General features: G+C 38.5%; 1 protein-coding gene across 1 annotated transcript in view; it reads right to left on the bottom strand.

The window, feature by feature from the left end:
• The window catches only part of WWC1 (WW and C2 domain containing 1), a 143,907-nt gene that overhangs the window by 18,573 nt on the left and 103,710 nt on the right, over positions 1-21,624 (bottom strand). Inside the window, exons 9-15 of the mRNA XM_074292012.1 lie at positions 19,289-19,531; positions 13,604-13,693; positions 12,917-13,452; positions 8,842-8,950; positions 7,466-7,546; positions 5,759-5,845; positions 2,637-2,829 (exon numbers count right to left, since the gene is read on the bottom strand). Coding sequence (XP_074148113.1) covers positions 2,637-2,829; positions 5,759-5,845; positions 7,466-7,546; positions 8,842-8,950; positions 12,917-13,452; positions 13,604-13,693; positions 19,289-19,531 — 1,339 coding nt within the window. The remainder of the gene's footprint in view (positions 1-2,636; positions 2,830-5,758; positions 5,846-7,465; positions 7,547-8,841; positions 8,951-12,916; positions 13,453-13,603; positions 13,694-19,288; positions 19,532-21,624) is intronic.

Raw genomic sequence — 21,624 nt, 5'->3', positions numbered from 1 at the left:
AAGAGAAGCCTATATGTTTATAGTACTTTAAGTTTTATAGAGTACTTTCCTTGCAATAACCCTGTAGAGCAGTAAGAATTATTATTCCTATTTTGTAGATGAGGAAACTAAGGCAAAAAGAGTTTAAGTGATTTACCCACAACAAAACCTTGTTCTTTCCTTTGTTCAAGGCCAGCACATTCTACCATATTGATGAGTGAATGTCTGTAACAAGCCTCATCCCTTCCAGTAAGGATGCAGTCTTGTTCCCAGAAGTTATCACTGGGAGGTGAAGTTTGGGAGCAGTGATATCAGTCAGCTTAAACTGATGATCTGGGCCCAGCTATAATAGTTAAGAGTATAATCCCATTGCTTTCCCTCAAATATCTCTTGTTTATTCTAATTTCATGGTGAATAGGACATCCAGTGGGTTCCCAAGGTGAGTCTGGTGAAACTTTCCTACAAAGGCTCTTCAGCAGTTTTGGAAGAAATAGGTTTAAAGAAGAAGAGATTTAAGATATATAAAAGTAATAGCTCCCTGAGGATTATGAAGAGAACACCAAAGGAGTATCCTAAGATCTGCCTCCTTTGGCTACCTAAAATCAGGATACAATAGTTATCTTGAATATTTAGGGGGCAGGTCATTTGGGAAAGTAAGGATTATCCACATGGCTTTTGGAGCTTTATTAGCTCACTAAGATTGGAGAATTCTGTTCAAGATGGAGCAACAGCTATTCTGGAGAGCAGACAGAAGATTATTTCCATTCATCTCCCTCAACCTTTAGGTTTAGGAAGGCTTTATTCCTTCCCTTTATCCTTCTTTGAATTCTGGATCTTGGGAAAGAAGGGGCAGGGGAGAATTATCTAACTTATTTTTATTTCCTTTGGATATATTCTTTCCCCTTTGGAAATGTTTGTTACTGTTTCAGAGGTAAAGAATAAGCAGAATAAAGAAGAAGAGAAAGAGTAGCCTTTATAATTTCTTAGAGTAAAAAAGTAAAAAAGAATAAGAATGTACTCTGAGACCTCAGGCATCCTGAGAGAGAGGAAGCACCATTTCTCTCAGTTTCCTGAGATATAAAACAATGTTCTGAGGAATCAAAAAACAAGAGAATGAAGGAGTGGGAAAGACACTGATGTAGAATCCCTAGCCGAATATAATATTCTGCGTCTGAACAGCAGCAGTTAATCTTGTCGCTAGAGGTGACCCTATAACTTTCTTAATGCAGCCTAAAATCATGTTAGTCTGAAGCTAAAGATCAAGGTTCAGTTCAGGTACAACATTCTACCCAAGAATAAACCCTGGCTGCCCAGCTTCTAGTGACTCCTTCCCTCATCATGGCCTAAATTACTTTATATTTCTGTCTATTTTATTTTTAGGATAGGTTGTTTCTTTCTAATAGAGTAGAAGTCCCTCCAGGAAAAGATAAGGGATTAAGCATTTATTAAGCATCTACTGAATGTCAGGCACTGTTGTCAAGCTTTACAAGTATTACCTCATTTGATAATTGGATACCAAGGGGAGGGACTATTTTATTATTGACTTTATATATTCTGATATCTAGCACAAATGGCAAAAGCATAGTAGTAATTAAACAAATAGTTGTTGATTACAAAATGTTAGAAAAAAATGGATTGACACCTTTGAACATGTCTGTGGATTTATCTGATAGAAAAGATTAGAAAAGTGTTAATAGCCTGGCTAATAGTCTAAGGTTATAGTCTTAGACAAATTTCTACACTTTTTTCTCTTTCAACTCTGATAGTGATTGTTCAGATGGGAAAACTGGGGATAAATAGATGAAAAAATGGATCAGCCTCTGTTACTTTACACAATGGTACTACCCTAGAGGGAAACTGGGAATCTCCCTGTGGAGTAAAATGTAGTTTCTACTCTTTTCCTTAAAGTATGAAAGACTACTAATAGCAGTGACCTGTTAGGGAGAAATTTTGTCTACGCACCTGAAATTCTGAAGTTTGATTTGTCTTGCTTTGATGAGGCTATCCCTATTTAGAGACATTGCAATCAAGTTATATTAATATGTAATTTAAGGGATTATAGAGAGAGATCTTGCCCTCTGACTCCTTCCTCCCCCTCTTTTCACCATGCTTTCAATTCTACCATTGGTGAAGGCTTTAAGATAACCATCATCCTATGCTCCTTTTACAAAATGCAATAATTTGGAAGGGAGACTTAGTCAATGTAACCCTGTATCAAAAATGAGATCAAGAAGTCCTAGGTTTGAATCCTTGCTCAAATATTTAATAACAAAATCATATTTGTCAAGTTGTTTAATCACTATGGCACTATAAGCCTATTTTATCATCTGTAAAATGGAAATGATAATAACAGCATTTGCTTATACAGGTCTGCAGCCCTGGGATCAAATAAGATAATAACATATAATTATAATAATATATCAAAAAAGATTTTATACATATATAATATGTAAAACTTTGAAAACTTTTGAGTGCTATGTGTTGACTATTATTATTATTGTCATCTTTCAGAAAAATGAACACATTTTAGCCAAAATATATAGATGTGAAATTATCAGGTTGATATTCTAAAATGTCACTTAAAAACTCAGATAAGAATTAGTCTGTAGACAAAGTTCTGAAGACAAAAAAAAAAAAAAAAAAAAAATGAGCCTCACCAGGCACTCTTCCATGTGATTCTGATCTGGAGAACAGACATCTACTCTTAAGGTCTTCTGATGGAGAGAAGGATAGGAGATGGATACCCAGAACATTTCATTGAACACAAGATTGTCAGAAGCTTCCAGGGGCCTCGTCCGGAATAAACAAGGTGTGCTTTCAGAGCAAGGGAGGATGGCAACACGGACATTCCTAAAGGAAAATAAAGGGCTTGAGTTGACTCTCACAAAGGATTTTACTAAACAATTACTGTCACTGTACTATTAGTTTTACTTTGTTATAAGAAAACTTGCAAGAATGAGTTATTTACAGATATTTGTAACATGAAAACAAAATACATCAATGAAATAATAAAAAGTACAAAAGAGGAGAAAAAAAGTCAGTAGACTTTCTAAACTAATTAATAAGGACAGAATGGAGAAGGAAGAAGATATGACTCTTTACTCTATTTCCGTAACAGTAAAGAGCAACTAGATAGCAGAGTGGATATACAATGCCTGGCAGGGAGATAGAAGACTCATCTTCCTGAGTTCTAATCTGCCCTCAGACACTTAATAGCTGTGTGACCCTGGACAAGTCACTTAACACAGCTTTTAGTTTTCTCCTTTATAAAATGAACTGGAGAAGGAAATGGCAAACTACTCTAGTATTTTTGCCAAGAAAATTCCTAATGGGGTCATAAAGAATTGGACATTACTGAACAATAACAACAACAACTGAAAAGGTTACATAAAGTCTCCTGGAAATCCCCTCATCAGATTCAAAGGACATAATTGTCTGTTTCTTAGTGACACTTAAAGCATTCTATTTCACCTGGAAGATGGTTATCTATCTGGGAGCCAATGTGACACCACAAAGGTCCAAAGAATGGTTGATATATTTGTTGCCTGAAAACTTGAGGAGAAATGCCAAGAACAGAACAGAGGTCTGTACTCAATATTTATAGACCAGACCAAGGCCTTTGATATGGTCAGTCATGAGGACTTCTAGAAAATCATGTCAAAATTTGGATAACTGGAGAAGTTCATCTGCATTATACATCGATTTCACAATAGTCTGCTTGCTAATATAATGGATGAAGCTCTTGCACTTTCCCAGTCACCAATGGAGTGAAAAAGGCTATGAATTTCCATGCTTTTTAGCATGTTTTTAGTCATGTTGTTAAATGCTTTCAACATGGATGAACATGGCATCAAGGTCAGTTGCCACATTGACAGTATATTCTTCAATTTGAAAAGGCTGCATACTGGGCAAGCAAAAATGGAGGGAGTATTGGTGCATGACTTTTTGTTTGGAAATGATTGTGCACTCAATGCAGCCTCTGAAGCTGAGATGCAACAAAATATGGATCAATTGTCTGCTGCCTGTGCTAATTTTGGCCTAACACCAGCACCATACCATCTACCATGTGAAATCATCAATTACAGCAAATGAAAAAGTTCTGAATTCTGTGGATAAGTTCACTTTCCTTGACAGTATACTTTCCGAGGATGCATACACTGATGATGAGGCTGACATGGACATTGATAGAGCTAGCTTGGTGTTTGGAAAGCGCCAAAGGAAAGGGTTGGAGAGAAGAGATATTAAACTAAATGCTAAACTGAAAGTCTACAGAGCTGCTGTGCTGATCTCAATGATGTATGCCTGTGAAACCTAGACTAGCACCTTTGTCTTAGGAAGATTCTGAAGATGACTTGGCAGGATAAGATATCAGACACAGGTTCTTTTTCAAACTAAACTGCCAAGCATTCCAATTCTACTGCAGAGAGCACAATTCCAACAGGCTGGCCATTGTTTAAACGCCAAATATATATTTGCCAAAAAAATGATTTTATGGAGAACTCACACACGGCAAGTACTCCCAAGATGATCAGAAAAAGTGATACTAGGAGACCCTCAAAGTGTCTCTTAAGAACTGTGGAATCAATTAGATGATATAGGAGATACTGGCACAGGATTGCCCAGCATGGTGTGCCCTCATCATAGAAACTAAATGAAGTAGCTCAAAAGAAACTCGAGATGCACTAATTTAGAGAATATACCCCAAATGTTCATATGGATTATTGCCCTGACCTGGGATAGAGCACTGCAAACTTGTATTGATCTGAGAAACACAGTTGGCCACACTGTAACTTGACTACAGCATAGTGATGTCATTTTGGTCTTCAAGAATGAAGGACAACAACCAATCCCAGAAAATAGGGAGGAAAAGTTATGTATTCTCCAGTGTACAAATAAAAAGCAGAGTGAGTTCTTGGTAAAGTCCCTGTAGACTTGGATATAATCTTCCAAAAAGTAAGAAGGTTAGGAAATAGACACACTTCTCAAGGAATTCCCAGAAAATATACCCTTGGGAGGTAACATATGCAAAAAATAAGTTTATATATATAAAAAACAAGGCTAAACACATGTTTCTATGCATGGTAGTCTTCCCAAAAGGCTACTTGCTACAGGGTTTCGAGAAGAGAAGTGGAGGGACAAGGAATTCCCTCCTACAGAAAGGCCTGGGACTCCAGGACATATACAGGAGACAGTAACTTGGAATCTACGTTTTCAGAGAGACTGATTCAATGAATCTTGTTTCTTAGGGGCTTCTCATGCTATGGAGAAGATGAAATAGGCCAAGGAGAACTTGGAATAATAGTTCTGTCCTGTTTTTCAAAGAAAGTATATTATACCAAAAAAATTGAACTTATACAAAAAATAAATTAGGGGTGATTACTGAAAGAATTTTCAGCCTATGGCTAAAAGAAATATACAGCCACTTTTTCTCCTTTTCTTCCACTTGAACTTAGTCCAACTATGCCTTTTGAAATTATTCCATTTACCAAGATTTACTATATTTTAAAATTATTAAATATTAAAATACATGCGCATTTTTTCAGGATCATATTGTCGAGCAAAGCAAAGTCAGACTTTTCTGCAAATGTACATTTAATATTATTAGGGAGTCAGAATCAAATGACAATCCTGAATCACAGAAATGTGCAGTGCCATAAATATGTAAGAAGCGCTTACGACACAAATGGAGCCTTTGACATGAAGAAAATGTGTGTTTGGGAACCAAGTATTTCAATACCGATGGAGGATGACACTTGGGCCCCTCAGCTTACATACTTACACCTTCTGGTCTTGTTGCAACAACAGAGCAGCAAAGTTACTCAGCTGGATGATTAATATTGCAAATTGCTTATTCTTCTCATCATACCTGAAATGAAATGGGAAACATGTAGCACCTGTTATTACAAAATGCTTCTTTAATAGCAAGAAGATGTAGCCGCTTATGGCTTAAGAACTGATTTTGGAGAATTTTCATTGCACTTACACTTTGCTGTATTGTTTAAATTATCAGAAAGCAACACACCCGGACCACATTATCTTAGCTCCTTGCAGACATGCCTTTGCTGAGCTAAGATTTATGTTATGCTTTCAGTTTTTATAGAGGGGTTGATATATCCTTCTATAAGAAATGTCTCATTGAAGAATGTTTCTGAATCTTTTTTGCCAAACCTGTAGCTAAAGACATTTTCCATTATGGTACTCAAAGTCCATTATATGACCCCAATTAATGAATCCATTCAATCTAGTGTAGTAGAAGGAGCAATAGTCTGGGAATCAGAAAAACTCAGTTCTCCTTCTGGCACTGCAACTGACTTCCTCTGAAAATGTCATTTAAACTCTGAGACTTTGTGTTTCATTAAAGGGTTAGAGTAGATGTCCAAAGTAGGGATCAGAAAGAAGAATCTTGCTCAAAGGTATTTTTCATGCCTTCTAAACTTCTATGATTCTAGGATTCTGTGACTTCAAGGTAAGGAAGAAGTTTTTTCCTCCTCTCTCCCCAGAAGAATTGGTTTTCTTCTTCTTATCAAATAATATAATGAAGTATTTTCTTTTTTCCTTTAGTTTCCAGAAAACTCAGAGTTTAAATTTAAGTTGTAGTAGTTCTTATTTCATTTATCACAAGTTGTTTTTGTAGGCAAGTACAATGTATGTAGGTGTGTACATTTACATGTATTTATATAAAACTCCTACTTAGTGGGAGATTGAGTTGGGTCTATCTACTCTTCTCTACCACAGGAATCCTCAAAAGCAGTGAGACTAGTCTGAGAGCTCCCTCTACTGACAAGATTCCATCTGCAGCAACAGATTAGTGGATAAGCCCCATCCTAGAACCATGGGTGTGTTCCCAGGTCAAGGTGCTCATTACAAACCAATTTTCATATGGTTGAGGAGGTGTGCAAGTTGAAGGATAAGGCCAAAGACTTCAGAAAGTATGCTCAAGGAGTTATTTGCATGTGTTTAGAAGTAGCTTTGATCAAGGTAATTCTGCAAAGTTGAGATTAAGTGCCTTTGAAACAGAAGAGGCTTGAGTTCAGAGAGGTAAGAGCATCCTGGAGTCAACTATCAAGAAAAGTTCTACAATAATATAGTTATCAAAAGGATTACTACAGTCATAGGTAAGGGACCAGGCTAGGAGGAAAGCTTCAAAGATATGAGGACATATTATATTTTTACTTGTGTTATATAAAGGGAACACAACGTAACATAATGGAAAAAATAGTCTTGGAAGTTTGAAGGCTGAGTTGTAGATTTGGTGCTGGCATTTACTTTCTATGCAACCCTGGCAAATCACCCAGTCTCTGTGTGTCTATTTCCTTTTCTGTAAGAAGGAGATAATCATACCTGTCCTACCTCCCTTCTAAAGTGATTTTAAGAATCCTATGAAACAAATGTGAAAAGTACAAATGTAAGGTGTAGAGTATGAACAATTAATAGATATCTCAAAACCAGACTTCTCTATTTCTTTGCCCTTTTTCTCAGTCCTTACTTCAAAGCAATCTGAATTCTGGCAGCTCCTATGGCTTCCAACTCATCACTGTCAAACACAGTAGCTTCTGAAGTACCCAATCTGAAAGGCAACAAAAAAAAGGAAAAAAAAATTAGGATTTATGCAGCTCCCAACAGGAAATATAAGGATAGTTATGTACATTTCTAAATGAACTAGTGATAGGGAATAACTGAAAAATATTTATGGTATTTGAATATAATAGAATACCATGGTGCAGCAAGAAATGGTGAATATGAGGAATTCTGAAATACAGAGAAAGCACTGCATGAACTGATATAGAGTGATAAAAGTAGAAGTAAGCTTTTTACACAATGACCAAAACCCACAAAGGTCTGAGAGAATAGGGAATAAAACATAACACTCCGCCTCTTCAGAGAGGTGGGAGCATACATACTAAAGTGGAATATTGACCTCGTTGTCAGACCTGCTTACAATATTGATGTTCTTTGCTTTAACAAGAGGTACTGTCTTTGTTACTAGGGAGAATGATTCTAGAAGTGGTTATGATATAACAATAAAAGCATCAATAAGATGTATGTAAAATCAAATGTAATTAGTAAAAGAAAAAAAAATAACAAGACAGTGTTAATTATAACATTTAATTATAGTGACCAAGCTTGGTCCTGAAGACGGGTCCCTGAAAAAGGGAAAAAATGAATCTTTCTCCTTTCTTTATAAAGGTAAAAATATTGCACATGCTGTCAGTTTGTCAGTTACATTTGATGGGTTGGTTTGTTTTGCTGAATTACTTTGCCTTCCCCCTTCCCACTATCCTCTCTTTTATTATTTGTTGCAGGGATACCTTTCTAGATAGGGAAGTATAGACATATATGGAAATAAAAATTATGTAAAATCAAAAGATCTTAATTAAAATGTAAATAAACTAATACAACAATTTAATTTTGTGTTCACCTTCCATAATACCACCTGGAGCCCCATTTCCTACAGAAGCCAAGCATTAGGTTTTAATGAATGGTCCCAGTGCTCATCTGTGAAAAAAGTTTAGGGAATAGGGGTTTACTTCCTCAAATTTTTTCTCTAGAGCTCTAGGATGTTTAAAAACCCATACCCAAATGAATGAGTGACCTCATAAAGCGAATATTTCTCCTCATTTTCAAAGTCCTTGGCCCATTTTTTCCTACAACAAATACATAGCTCTTGAACATGGGACCTTCTGAGGTTAGAGATCTAAGAACAGGATCAGTTCAACATCTTTGTCAAATCACCACGGTTTTTAACCATTTAACCATTAATGCATGGCACTATCATATCCAGATGATTGCAAGGTTTTGGCCCCTACCCTCCTTATGCTTAATGACCCAAGGCAGAGAGACAGCAAATACACAGATTGTTACCTCTGCCCAGAAGCCTCGTACACACCACTATCTCCTGCCACCGACTCATCTGATACTGCTGCTGATACACAGGCTACTTTCAGGACTGGTCCTCTAGCCACATTAGAACCTGATTTAGGAGGAAGAGAAAAGGAATCAATCAATAAGTAGTCATTGTATGTCTAATGTGTGCCAGGCACTGTGCTGGGCGCACAAGACAAAACATTATAGTCCCTCCCCTCAAGGAGCTTAAGGTTAAGGAAATATCATATTTAGGCAACATGTATCTCTAAGAGACTTGTTCTCTCACTGAACCCCAAGAAAGTAAAATAAAAAAAAAAAATAATTCCCAAGTAGTCTGAGAGGCAGTATGGTAAAATGGAAAGATATTTGGTTTTAATGTCAAGAGAACCTGTATTTGAATCCCAGCTCTGACCCAGATGATTTTCATGATCCTACAGAGTTGATCTGACATTTCCTTATCTATAGGGTTAGGGACTGGTCCTGGTATTTCATTGATATCAGGCATTCCTGGAAGAGGAAGTTCCCTCTATCAAAGTAGGTCAAGACCTTTTGGGCAATTTAAGGGTCAGAGAAAGCTGCCTAGAGCATTGAAAGATTGTCTGATTTGCTAAAGGATATCTATTTATTATGTGACTAAAAATTTGAATCTAGTCTTCAACATTTTGAGGGAAACTCTATACATCATTCCAGTTTTTTTTAAGCTTTTTTTTTATCTAGAAATAATATTGTTACTGCCTCCCTCATGTGAGTAAAGTGCTTTATATATTTTAAAGCACTAAATAAATATGAAATATTGAGGCAAAAACATTGATATTTATCACATAATCTTGAGGCAAAGGTGGTATGGGAAGAGATTCTTGTTTTCTCTTTCCCATTTCCCTTTCTCCTTTAAAAAAAGGCAGGGTGTATTTTTCCTTTTTTGTCTTTGTATGATGGTATCTAGAATAATGCTTTGCACAAAGTAGGCTCTTAATTGAATTTCCCTAGATCACTCATTCTAAAGATCTTACTGGTTAATATAAAGAGTTAATGTCAAAGAATTACTTCTTCAAACTTCCTAACACCTTGCAGTAGAACAGCAACAATCAAATTTCTGGGGGATAGCAAAAAGTAGAAAGATGCAGGTTTAAACTTCTTAACCTGTTGTTTGGGCCTGTTCAATTCACTGATTTAACCCCTTTTTCCCTCCTTGATTCTTTGAAGTTGTCACCCACCAGGTCACTTGGGACAAGATCTCTAAGTATCTTGAACCTGGCCTAGTAATTAGAATAAATGCTAAATACCAACTGTGTCTATCTTAACAGTCTTAACACTGAACCAGGATGACAGTGTGTGTCTGGCAGTCAATTATGGTGTCTACTGTGAAGGCAGTGGGGGAAGAGAAGGGAAGGCCTTCCAAAGTTGTTGTTCATTAAAACAATGTATTTTTGTTATACAGTTATTTCAGTAGCGTCCAACTCTTTATGACTCCACAAAAATACTGGCAAAAATACTGCAGTAGTTTGGCAGTTCCTCCTCCAGCTCATTTTAAGGATGAGACAGAGTTAAGTGACCGGTCCAGAGTCACACAGCTGTAAGTATCTGAGACCAGATTTGAACTTAAGAAGAAGAGTCTTCTTGACTCCAGGCTTGGCATTCTATTCACTGTACCACCTGCCCTGAAGACAGTATATAGGTTTCCTTTATTTTTATTATGTAATGGGCAAAATATATTACCTACAAATATATATACAAATATTAAATATATAACATTTATCTTATATAAAGATATAATTACATATATTTACATATCATATATCACAGCATATGATATATAATACAATTATTATTATTATTACTATTCACTTTACTATTTTCCCACCCTATGGTAAATATAGTTATGAGGTCTAATTCTTCCACAATCAGTCATACAGGAGGGATCAAGAGCAGGCATCATAAAGCTAGCAGGTCTTCCCCTTCTCCTCTAAACCACTTAGAGAGATTACTCCGTCTGCTGACTGAACAGCGGTACTAATCACTTAACCTGCTTAGCAGTTGAGTGCCTAGCTCCTGCCACCAGCTCCAATGCCACTAACAGGGGACCTCCCCATAAGAACATTTACACAAACACAAGGAAAACTGCTCTCAGACCAATGGTTCATTAAGCCTCACGTTCTGACTGACAGTGACTCCAAGGAAGTTTGTGGATCAACATCAGAGCTGCCTTTTGTGATGCTGACTTCATTACTATGTCCTGGACATTTCTAGCTTAACTGAATAATTCTATCATAGTGGGGGTCCCTTTCGCAGACCCTTTGAGTAGTCTGGGGAAGTCCATGTACTCTTTCTCAGAATAATGCTCTTAAATGCATAAAATAAAATGGACCCGATTACAAAGTAATTCTATTAGAATAGTTTTCAAAATATGCATTTAAAAAACCCCTGAAACAACCAAGTTCACAAACCTCAGGTTAAGAATCTTTGTATTACAGAATTTATATCCACAGATTTATCTAGATCCTTCTTTAACCTCTTTATATCTACAGTTGGACTACCTCAGAGTAAAAGATTTCTTTCAGCTTACCATTGCTGTATTAAAGAAGTATTTGCTTTTTATTTATCTAAAAGATTCTCTTCTCTAAGCAGTAAGGGGTATACTCTACTCACATCTATCTAGCTACTTCAGGCACAGGGATGGTGGGCAGCAATGATATTCTTGCCTGTTGCTTTGATTGAAAGTCAGGAATTGACCCACCAGGGCTCCCTATTACTGATGTAGCTTTTTCTCATTCTTTACCCCTTTTCCTTATGCTGCCTAAGGTAGTCATCTGAAATAGATTCATTTAGGCCTTGTATTAAATGAATTTACATTTGTTCCTTGTATTTGCCTTAAGGATAAAATAAGTTCTGATTGCTTCTGACCCTATCCTATAAGCAAGTCATTCCCTATTTAGCTAGAGAATTTCTGGAGAGTTAAGTTACTTGAAGAACAGGAACCATTGTCTATTCTTTACCTAGCATCTTAAACTCCTGGTATAGGACTAGAGACACCTAGAAGGAGCTTAGTAAGTTTCTGAGGGCTGACTGACATCCTTTCTTTGTTTCTGATGTCCAAGCACTGTGCTGGGGCTAGCTAGTCTAGCTCCAAAGGCCTGAGAAACACATTCCTTGAGAATATGTGGTTCAGGCATTTTTAACCTTCAAAGGGTCTTTGGATAGATTTCACTGTGCAGGAATTTAGATAGAAAAAAAAAAACACACCTTTATTTTTATATAATTTTTTTCTTTTGTAAGCCCATTTATTTTATACATTTTAAAAGAGTATTCTGGGGCAGCTAGATGGTACAGTGGGTAGAATGCCGGCCCTGAAGTCAGGAGGACCTGAGTTCAAATCCGACCTCAGACACTTAACACTTCCTAGCTGTGTGACCCTGGGCAAGTCAATTTAACTCCAATTGCCTCAGAAAAACAAAAAACAAACAAACCAAAGAAAAAAAAAAAAAAAAGTATTCTGAGAAGGGGACCATAGTTTCATCAGACTGCCAAAAGCGATCCATGACACAAAAAAGGTTAAGAACCCCTGACCCATTTATTTCAGGGCTTAAGTAGTGACTAAGAACTGCTATGCTCAGTCAGAAGGAAGGTTTGGGGCAGCTAGACTCTTGCCTCTTTTGTCAGGGCCTTGGAGTCATGAATATGGGCCATACATGTGGGCAGCTAATAGATGCCACAGGTTTCTGAGTAACTAGGGATAAGGGGGTATAAAAGCCTTATATCTATAGAGAGATATCATCTATATCACTGGGTCCCCACAGCCCAGTTATGATGGCATGGTTGGATGCAACTCTCCTTTGCACAGCGTTCATAACAGAAGGGAAGGAGGAAAAAATGTATTCTATTTTTGTGGAGCAGGATCTAGCTTCAGTTTTCTAAATGACTAGCTGAGATGGCAGAACAGATAGTAAAGAGGTCTGAGAAGACATTTTTTGGATCAAGGCATTTTTTGAAAGCTAAATATTTCAGTTAAGTCCTGGCGTAATGCCTTTCAGAATTAGCAAGGTCTCTGTGGGGAAACCTATAGGGAAGGCTGTACCTTGACAAAGCTGCTTGTCTTCCCCTCCAGGTTCCTCTAGCCGGTAACCATTTCCACCGCCGCTTCCAAGGTTGAGCTCAGAAAAGTTTATATTTAACTCTGGATCTTCAAAGTCCAAGGAGCTCAGGAAAGCATCTCCGGCTAAGAGGGGATCGATGACCAGAGGGGAGCAGGGTGGGGATGGGGAAGAAAGGGAGGATCGAGGAGAGAGTGAAGTCATGGACTTGGGAGTGCCAGACAGAGACCGGAGTGCCTGAAGGCGGCTGGCTGCCTCAGCTTTCTGAGTCTTTACCACCTCATTCTCATGGATGGTGGTGATGTAGCCTGAGGGCCGGAAGCCAGTGGCCCCCTCCATTAGCAGGAATTCCACTTTGCTCTGGAGCTCAGAATCCAGCTGGTCCAATGGATCATAGTAGAGGTCTGTCAAGCTGGCTGAGGTGGAAGAGTCCAAGCTGGATGCTGCCAGGGAACCCCGGCTGGATGTGAGCGAGCCAGGGCTGCTGCCAGAAGACAGGGACTGCATGCTGCTGGAGAGGCTGCAAGGAGACCACGGGAAGCATGAGAGACTCTGCAGCTCTGGACCCTTCCTCCAGAGATACGGGCAGTGGGGCAGACTTAGGGTCTGGCGGTTTTTGAAGCCCGCCTTTAAACCCTAGGAGGTCAATCAGACCGCTACCAAGCACTCACCTTTTCAGTTGGACATAGAGACTTGCAACCAGCCTCGTGGTCTCTTCTAGTTCTCGTACCAGTTGATTTCTCTTACTGTTTAACTTCAGCCTGTTGGAAGGCACAAATCAGAGGGCAGTAAATTGAGGCACTAGCATATCTTTTCACTCCCCTCACAAAATAAGCCATGCAAAATAACTTCTGTTTTCAGAGTTTAGAGATTTACAGAGAGCTTTCTCAACAATAACACTGAGGTGGTGCAGTGGGTGGAGTGCTGAGCCTGGCATCAGAAAAACCTGAATTCCATCCTCAGACACTACTAGTGATATGATCTTGGGCAAGTCCCTTAACTCTGTTTGCCTCAGTTTCCTTAGCTGTAAAATGATCTGAAGAAGGAAATGGCAAACCCCTCCAAGAATCTTCCCCATGAAAACCCCAAATGGAGTCACAAAGAGTTGGACACGATTGAAATGACTGAACTACAACAAAAACCCAGACCTGATATTCCACTGATGTGGGGAACTCCCAGGGTTGCAATTGCATCTGCTCACACAAATAATAATTGGTCTGCCACATATGTAATCATAGTATTCTAATGACAGCAAGAAATTAAGAGAATTCACCGGGTTCATAGTACACGTCACTGTCTCACAAAAGGGAGAAAAAAAAGAATGTTCTCCCACTTCTGACTGATTCCTCACACTTCCATCTCTGTCTTTTAGTGTATTTACGCATTTGTGAGATTCTGAATCCAAAGAATAGCAAGTAAACAAGGAGGCTCAATCTCTCTCTATTCCTGAAGGATCATTTAGAAAATAGAAGTATTTTCCAGCTCTCTATCTAAATTCCAATGAAGACTGGGGTACTCTCCAACTCTTCGGAAACCCCACCCAATTTCCATCTGTTCCTCCAGTTTACAGATGGGCTCTCTAGAATCCCCCAGAGTCTGGAGTTTTCAACCCTTCTGCAATTATGCCAACGACTAGTTTCTGGAGGTCCGATTAGGAAGGGCCACTCAAAAATCAAGTAAAAACAGTCTCATTGTCACAAATGAAAGTGGGACTCTCCTGGGTCGGTGACAGTCTATTATTCTCCAGTGCATGCAAAGCTGCATCTGCTCTGAGGAAAAGGCTGGTAATTAAAAAATACTGAGGGAACGTGTTGCACTGCTTCTTGTCAAGAGCACAGCCTGCTACCGGCTCTGGAAGCACTGCTGTCATCTGCTGCCATCTGTGCCAGTGAGGGCTTCCCTCCACTTGCTGCCCCTTGTGGCCTGATCACCAGGCCCCTGTCAGGGATCAAGAGATAAGCTGGGGAGCCTAGGCTGCGGCTCAGCCTCTGAAAGAGAACTAGCATTAATGAACCTGTTCAGCTTCTCAGTGTCAGGGAAAACCAACAAATCCCAGCAAAACCAAGCCTCAAAGAACAAGCCCACAAAACAAAACAAAACAGAACAAAGCTTGCTATATAGAAAACCCCATAGAGAGGTGGAGGTGGCTGGAGAAACAATACAGTGGAACATTCTAATGGAGGGCAATTAAGAGAAGGCACAACCAGAGCCAGTGTGCAGGGCCAGTGGCAGGCTTCCCCTTAGCATATGAGGACCTCCAAGGACTGCTCTACTCAGTGACCTCTCTGACCATTTTCTGCTAAAGGAAGCTGACTGGAGCTCAGTGAAAATGCATGCCTGGGGCTTTGTGAATTGGCAGCATTTGAGGCAGATGGAAACTTTTATGAATGAAATTCTTTAATATCAGCAGAACAGAAGACATTGAGAGGTCCCTCAACGATCCACTAGTGCAATGTTTTAGAAAGGGGGTGATTGCTGAGGTCAACAAGGAGCTGTGTTTTCAATGTCTACTCTCTGAGACACTCCTGAGCATCCTCTCATCCACGAGAGAAAAGCCAGAGTTAATTGCATCAGATTCCAAATGAGAAATATAGGCCAAATTAGAGGCCTCAGCGGGCTGCTTATAGAATTAGAACTCTCTAGTCCCCGAAGCTTTTAGAGAGCCCCTAGAATTGACGTTCACAGGAATGCCCTTTTATGGGGGTGACTCTCACTCCCTCAGAGCTCTTATTTAAGCCACATCGTTTTTCTCCACAATCCTTCATGCACAACAGGTGGCCAGAAACACACAAAATCCCCAAATATCCATCACTGAAAGCAAGGTGAGAATCAAGGTCAGAGTGTGAGAACCTAAGTCAGGACTAGTTTATTGCTTTTCTGCAATTTAGCATTTCTAATGGGACTTTCAGCAATGAAAATGGAGCCATTCTCTTTCATTATTAAGTGAAGTAAGTGAACTGGTGTCTGGGTGAGGTCTACCAATCTGGCAGACATATAGACTTGGGGTCTTGCCCTACCAGCCTACCCTTATGTCTTTGTCTATCTGTCTTTCTGACTTTTGCTTAATCCCTGACTCAGTTTCCTCATCTATAAGATGAGCATAATGATAGCACCTACCTCCCAGAGTTGCTATGAGGATACAATGAGATAACATTTGCATTTTGCACACCTGAAAGTGCTATATATTAGGATCCTTAGGGTTTATTTTAGTTCATATCTTCCCTTGAGTGGGAAGAAAACCATTAGATGAAGGAGAAAAGGAAGGGAGAGAGAGAGAGAAAGAAAAGAAGAAGAGAAAGAAGGAAAAAGAGGAGGAAGAGAATGAGAAGAAAGAGAAAAAAGAAGAAGAGGAAGAAGAAGGAGTAGAGAAAGAAGTAAGAGTAGGGAAGAACAGAAGGAAAAAAGAAAAAAGAGAGGAAGAAAAAAAGAGGAAAAGAAAAAGAAATGGAGGGAGGAATGAAAGAGAGGGAAAGAAGAAGATGGGGAAAGAAGGAATGGAAAGAAAAAATGATGAAGGCAGGGGAGGGTTATTATAGTAATTGTTCCATCCAGGAGAATGCTTGCTTCTGTTAGCAAATATGCTGTCCAGAGAGCACCTACCTCCAGGGAACTGTCTTAAGGTTTCTCACAGCAGCATGCGGCTCCCTGCCATAAGCTGTCTGGCTTCTCTGTTGTTAATTCCCTCCTAAGGATTCTATCTTCCCAAAGCACTAAATTGCATTCTCGGCAGCTGCTTCAGAAAGGCAACTCTTACTTCTCTAGCCCAGAGCACACTGCACCAGATGGGATGAGGAAATAGAGTGGAGAGGTCAGCAAGAGACTTTGAGACCAGGACTTCTATATCCTAGACTGTAGAGCATAGGGGAATCAAAAAACTTCCCAAGTACACATTGCTGAGAAGCATAGTCCTATTATTGCTTTGAAATAGTAAACATTATGGCTTCACAAATTTGATAATCATTCATCTAGTCCAGCTCTTCCATTGAGGGAAAGTAGTTCCCTCAATAACATATCTCACAAATGGTCTTTGAGCCTCTGCTTGAAAATCTCAGGCGGGAGAACTCACTATTTTTTGAAGTAGGTCACTCTACTTTTGGACATTTCTAATTGTTAAGAACATTTTCCTGGCATCAAACCTAAATTTGCCTTTTTGCTTCTGGTTCTGCCCTCTGGACAAAACAGTGACAGAACACATGACAGTCCTAATACCTGAACTTAGATATCATGTTTTTCTCTGAATTTTCTCTTCTCCAGGCTAAACATGCTCAGTTCCCTTCAACTGATCATGGATTCAAGGACCTTCACTTATTCTGACTATTCCTTCTGGACACTTTCTTTCTGGATAATGTTTTTCTTAATCATTGGTGCCCAGAGCTCAACCCAGTATTCCAGATGAGGTCTGATGAGGGCTCTGAAGATAGGACTGTCAAGCAACCTCTTCCTGAAAGTCATGTCTCCCTTAATACAGAGATCTCATTAGTGTTTTTTGCTACCAGATCACACTGCTGACTAAGATAGAGCTTATAGTCCAGTAAAATTCAAATTCTTTTTCAGAACAATTACTTTCTAATTATACCGACTCTACTTATACTTGTGAAGTTCATTTGGTATATTATTCCCTTCATTTTACAGTAGAGACAATTGAAGCCCAGAGAAGTTAAATTAAATTATGAAACAAATGTCCAAAACAATAAGACCACAGGCAGGGGAATGTGCTAGTAAATGCTCAATAATCAGCTCTCTGAAAGGAAATAAATATATTTGAAACATACTTTAAGTTTCATTTGCATTATCAGTATTTTCTCCATCACTTTCTTAAGTCTAGACAGTCAGCAAAATAATAAATCAAGCCCTGGTTTGTAGTGCTGGCAGATTTCTGAGGTGTAAATACTTACACTGAAGATTTAGCAATTGGTCGTGAGCTGGTTCTTACACAGCCTTAACTACAGCCCTGGAGTTGAAAAGGACATCAGGGGTCATTCTGGTTCAGTTTTCACATTTTAGAAATGAGTAAACCAAGTCCAGAGGAATTAACTGATTTCTTCAAAATCACATAGCTATTACAAGGTGGGAGGATGAGAATCTTAGTTTCCTGCTTCCTACTCTGGTAATCCTTCCACTATATCACACTGTCTCAAAGCTGCCTGCAAAATGACCAGGACACATATCAGTAGGGTATGGTTTTATGAGCCTGCTAGGTGGTGCAGGCCAGGATTGGTGATGAGCTCCCTCCCCGATGAAGTTGCTTGGCTTTATCCCAAAAGTAGTTTCAGGGTTTGGTTGCAAGGGTAGAACTGGGGAAAAGGGTCAGTGGGAAGCAAGCGTTTTCCTAAGCCCAAGACAAAGAGCTCAAAATGGGGCATCAGGAATCTTTAGCACTAAGTGAGATTCCCAGTAGATTCTCTAAAGTACCTTCAACTCTTAATTACTCAGTCTTTTTGCTTCTTTTCCTTCTCATTTTGTCTGTAGATCATATTTCACCACTAATCAGCTCTCCCTTCATTTAGCAATGAACTGAGGAAATCCAACTGTCATAACTAATTTAACTTCCTATGAAGAGTTTTGATAAAAGGTTTAGTTGGGTAGGCTGAAATCAGTGGTTCAAAGGAATTTGGGCCACATAGAATGTGAACTCTTAGCAGTCAATCTATGAAAGGTTTCACAATATCTTTTCAAGGACCTCTGGATTTGGTTAGATGGTCTGAATTTGAGATCACATATGACCCTGGAAAGGTTACTTAACCCCTGCATATATATAACATGGATAATTATATTTCTGATACCTAGTTTGTAGAGCTTTTTGATGACCATTGAAAATACAAATGGGAGAATGGGAAAATGACTATCAAATGCTATATATCTAATTCACAGAACTGTTGTGAGAATAGCAGTATGTACATTTAAAAATACTATGTAAAGATACCTGTCTCTCCATTTAGTTAGTGACACATTTATACACGTCTATATTGTTCGCTATATTAGTATTTACCATTGTACCAAGCAGAATACATCATCTGCTGTTGTCAAGTTGTGGATTAGATTCATCCATCCATCCATCATCCAAAGAAATACTGAGAGTCTACTATGTACCCACTACTATATTATGTACTATAGAGAATATAGCAAATATAAAAAGATTATCTCAATTCTCAAGGAATTTATAGAGAAATTCCATCTTGTGACTCAATTATGAACTAAATAGTTTCTATTCAATTATGAGTCTAGTCTAGTATGTAAACAAAAGCCAAAGTAAATACACCCACTGGCAAAAGGAACTGAAGGCTATAACACAGAACATGGAAAAGGATTTGAGCTTTTTCCTTGTCCAGACTTTCTGGCCCTAGCTTTAAGACTACCTCTCAGTTAGAGCTTTGCTCTGAGTATCTCTGGCTGCCTGAAGGTCTTCCTCCAGCCGCTTTTTGGCCATCTCCAGCTGTTCCACCTCACTCTGGGTCCACTTCCGGGGGCTGATGAACCGCATCTCCTTCAGCAGCTCCTCCTTTTCATTGATGAGAATCAATCGATCCCTCTCAGAGTCTAATACTCCAGGCCAGGCCTCACTGTCAAGTTTTGCCAGCTGGATTTTCAGGTTAGCAATCCTAAGAAGAATCACAGAATATTAGAAGTACAGGGAGCATCTAGTCCAATGGTTCTCATTTAATGATTCATGAAAAAAATTCTTTAATGTTACCTTAAGCAATAAACATAAAAAATACTAAGTTATATGTTAAATTACCTTGGAGGTTTATAACCTTTCGTTGTTGTTGAAAGGGTTCATGGAACAAAAAACATTTGGAGATACTAGTCTAGTCCAACTCCCTCCTTATACATATTGGGAAACTAAGGCACAGAGAGAGGAACAGAATTGCCTAAGGCTAAAGAAGTAGTTAATCATAAGTCTAGGATTAGAATTCAAGTCTCCTGACTTGACTTTTTCTTTCTCCTTTTATATATGTTTTTATATAAACATATGACCTCTCTGGTAGAGAAGAAAAGAACATATTTCATATATAGTGAAGCTTTGGAATTATAGTCTGAATTCATTTTCCATTTGAGGGTACACATTGATGAAGGCCTTGAGGGGGCTGGGAAAACAGTGTGGAAATTGTGTGAACCATGCTGGTTTCATTTTGTGGCTCAATTATGGAACTAAATAGTTTCTATTCAATTATGTGTCTAGTCCAAATTTTGTAGTGATAAAAGTTTATTCAAGAATAGGAATTGAGAGAAAACCTTATTATATAGTTTGAACTTAGCTCTACATAGCTAGGAAGATGTACCACCTCTATATGCTTTTTAGACTCCAGGTCATGGTGACCAGAAACCTATTCAGACCCAAAGAATGACATAAGGAGAGTTTTCTCACAATTGTACATCTTAAAGCAACCATTATATCTTATCTGAAAACTGACCCCATACTGATCAATTAGTTATTGTTCCCATGTTCTTTTCATTGTTTACAGACACATAGGGATAATGGGGATACCTCTTTTCCTGAATTCAGGAATTGCTCCTGTTCATCCTCCTCCCAACTTGGAAAATCCTTAATCTTTCATCTAATTCGAAATCAGATTACCTAAAGTTGCTTTCTTTCCTTATTTGTTGAATTTTTTTTAAATGTATAAAAGTCTGTCTCCCTCTGTATTTGGGGTCAAGTCCTGAGCTAAGGAAGGGGCCTGGCAATTGGCATGCATTGATTTTTATCCTGGGTAATTTAATCATTGTATTAATAAAGTCGGCAGGTTATTAATAAAAGGATTGTCATTTGACTTCCCTCTTAAACCAAAGATCTCTACTGGCGGTAGGGTCATAGCTCATATGCTCTTTGAACAGTGTTCCTGAGAGGTGCCTACTCAATTCAGATTGGTTAACACAGTGGGAAGTTGGCAATCGTGGGGTTCACTCAAATCTTGGTCAAAGAGATATCAATTTCCATATAACCTGTCTTGATAATAGGGAGAATCAATATTTTCCCAGGACCTGTCTGAGCAAACACAATTAGCCCAAACTCAGTTTCTTTTACTGTTTGGTTAGATCTTGACCTAGATATCCTTTATATTATATGTGTGTGTGTGTGTGTGTGTGTGTGTGTGTGTGTGTGTGTGTGTGTGTGTATAGTATATATGTTAGCCTTTTATTTTTCAAAATACATGCAAAGATAGTTTTCAATATTCACCCTTGCAAAACCTTACATTCCAATTTTTTTTCTCTCTCTCCTCACCTCCCTTCTCCCCTAAACAGCAAGTAATCCAATATAGGTCAAATATGTGCAATTTTTTCTAAATATATTTCCACATTTATCAGGCATCAATATGTTCAGAAGATCAATGTTTGTTTCTTTAGTCATTTTATCTTTCACTCTACACATTGAACAGGAACCCATCATCTTCCCCAGCAGGCATTCAAGCAAGTACTCTGTAACTCCCTATTACACTCTGTTAGACCTACTTTTCACATGACATAAAGTTGATGCAGCACAGTGTAAATCTTAAGATGTTATGTAAACAACAGTTATTATTACTATATAAGAACTTTTAGGTTCATTGAGAACACATACCCACATTCCTATAGCAGTAACTGTGAGTATTGTAGCACAGGATACTATACTAGATTTCACAGAGATCACAGAAAATATAAAACATAACCTGAGCCCCCAGGGAGCTTATTCTTTATTTGGAAAAACCAAGTATAT

This window comes from Sminthopsis crassicaudata, chromosome 2 (assembly GCF_048593235.1).
Source record: "Sminthopsis crassicaudata isolate SCR6 chromosome 2, ASM4859323v1, whole genome shotgun sequence".
NCBI lineage: Eukaryota > Metazoa > Chordata > Mammalia > Dasyuromorphia > Dasyuridae > Sminthopsis > Sminthopsis crassicaudata.
This window is presented reverse-complemented; position numbering and strand designations above follow the sequence as displayed.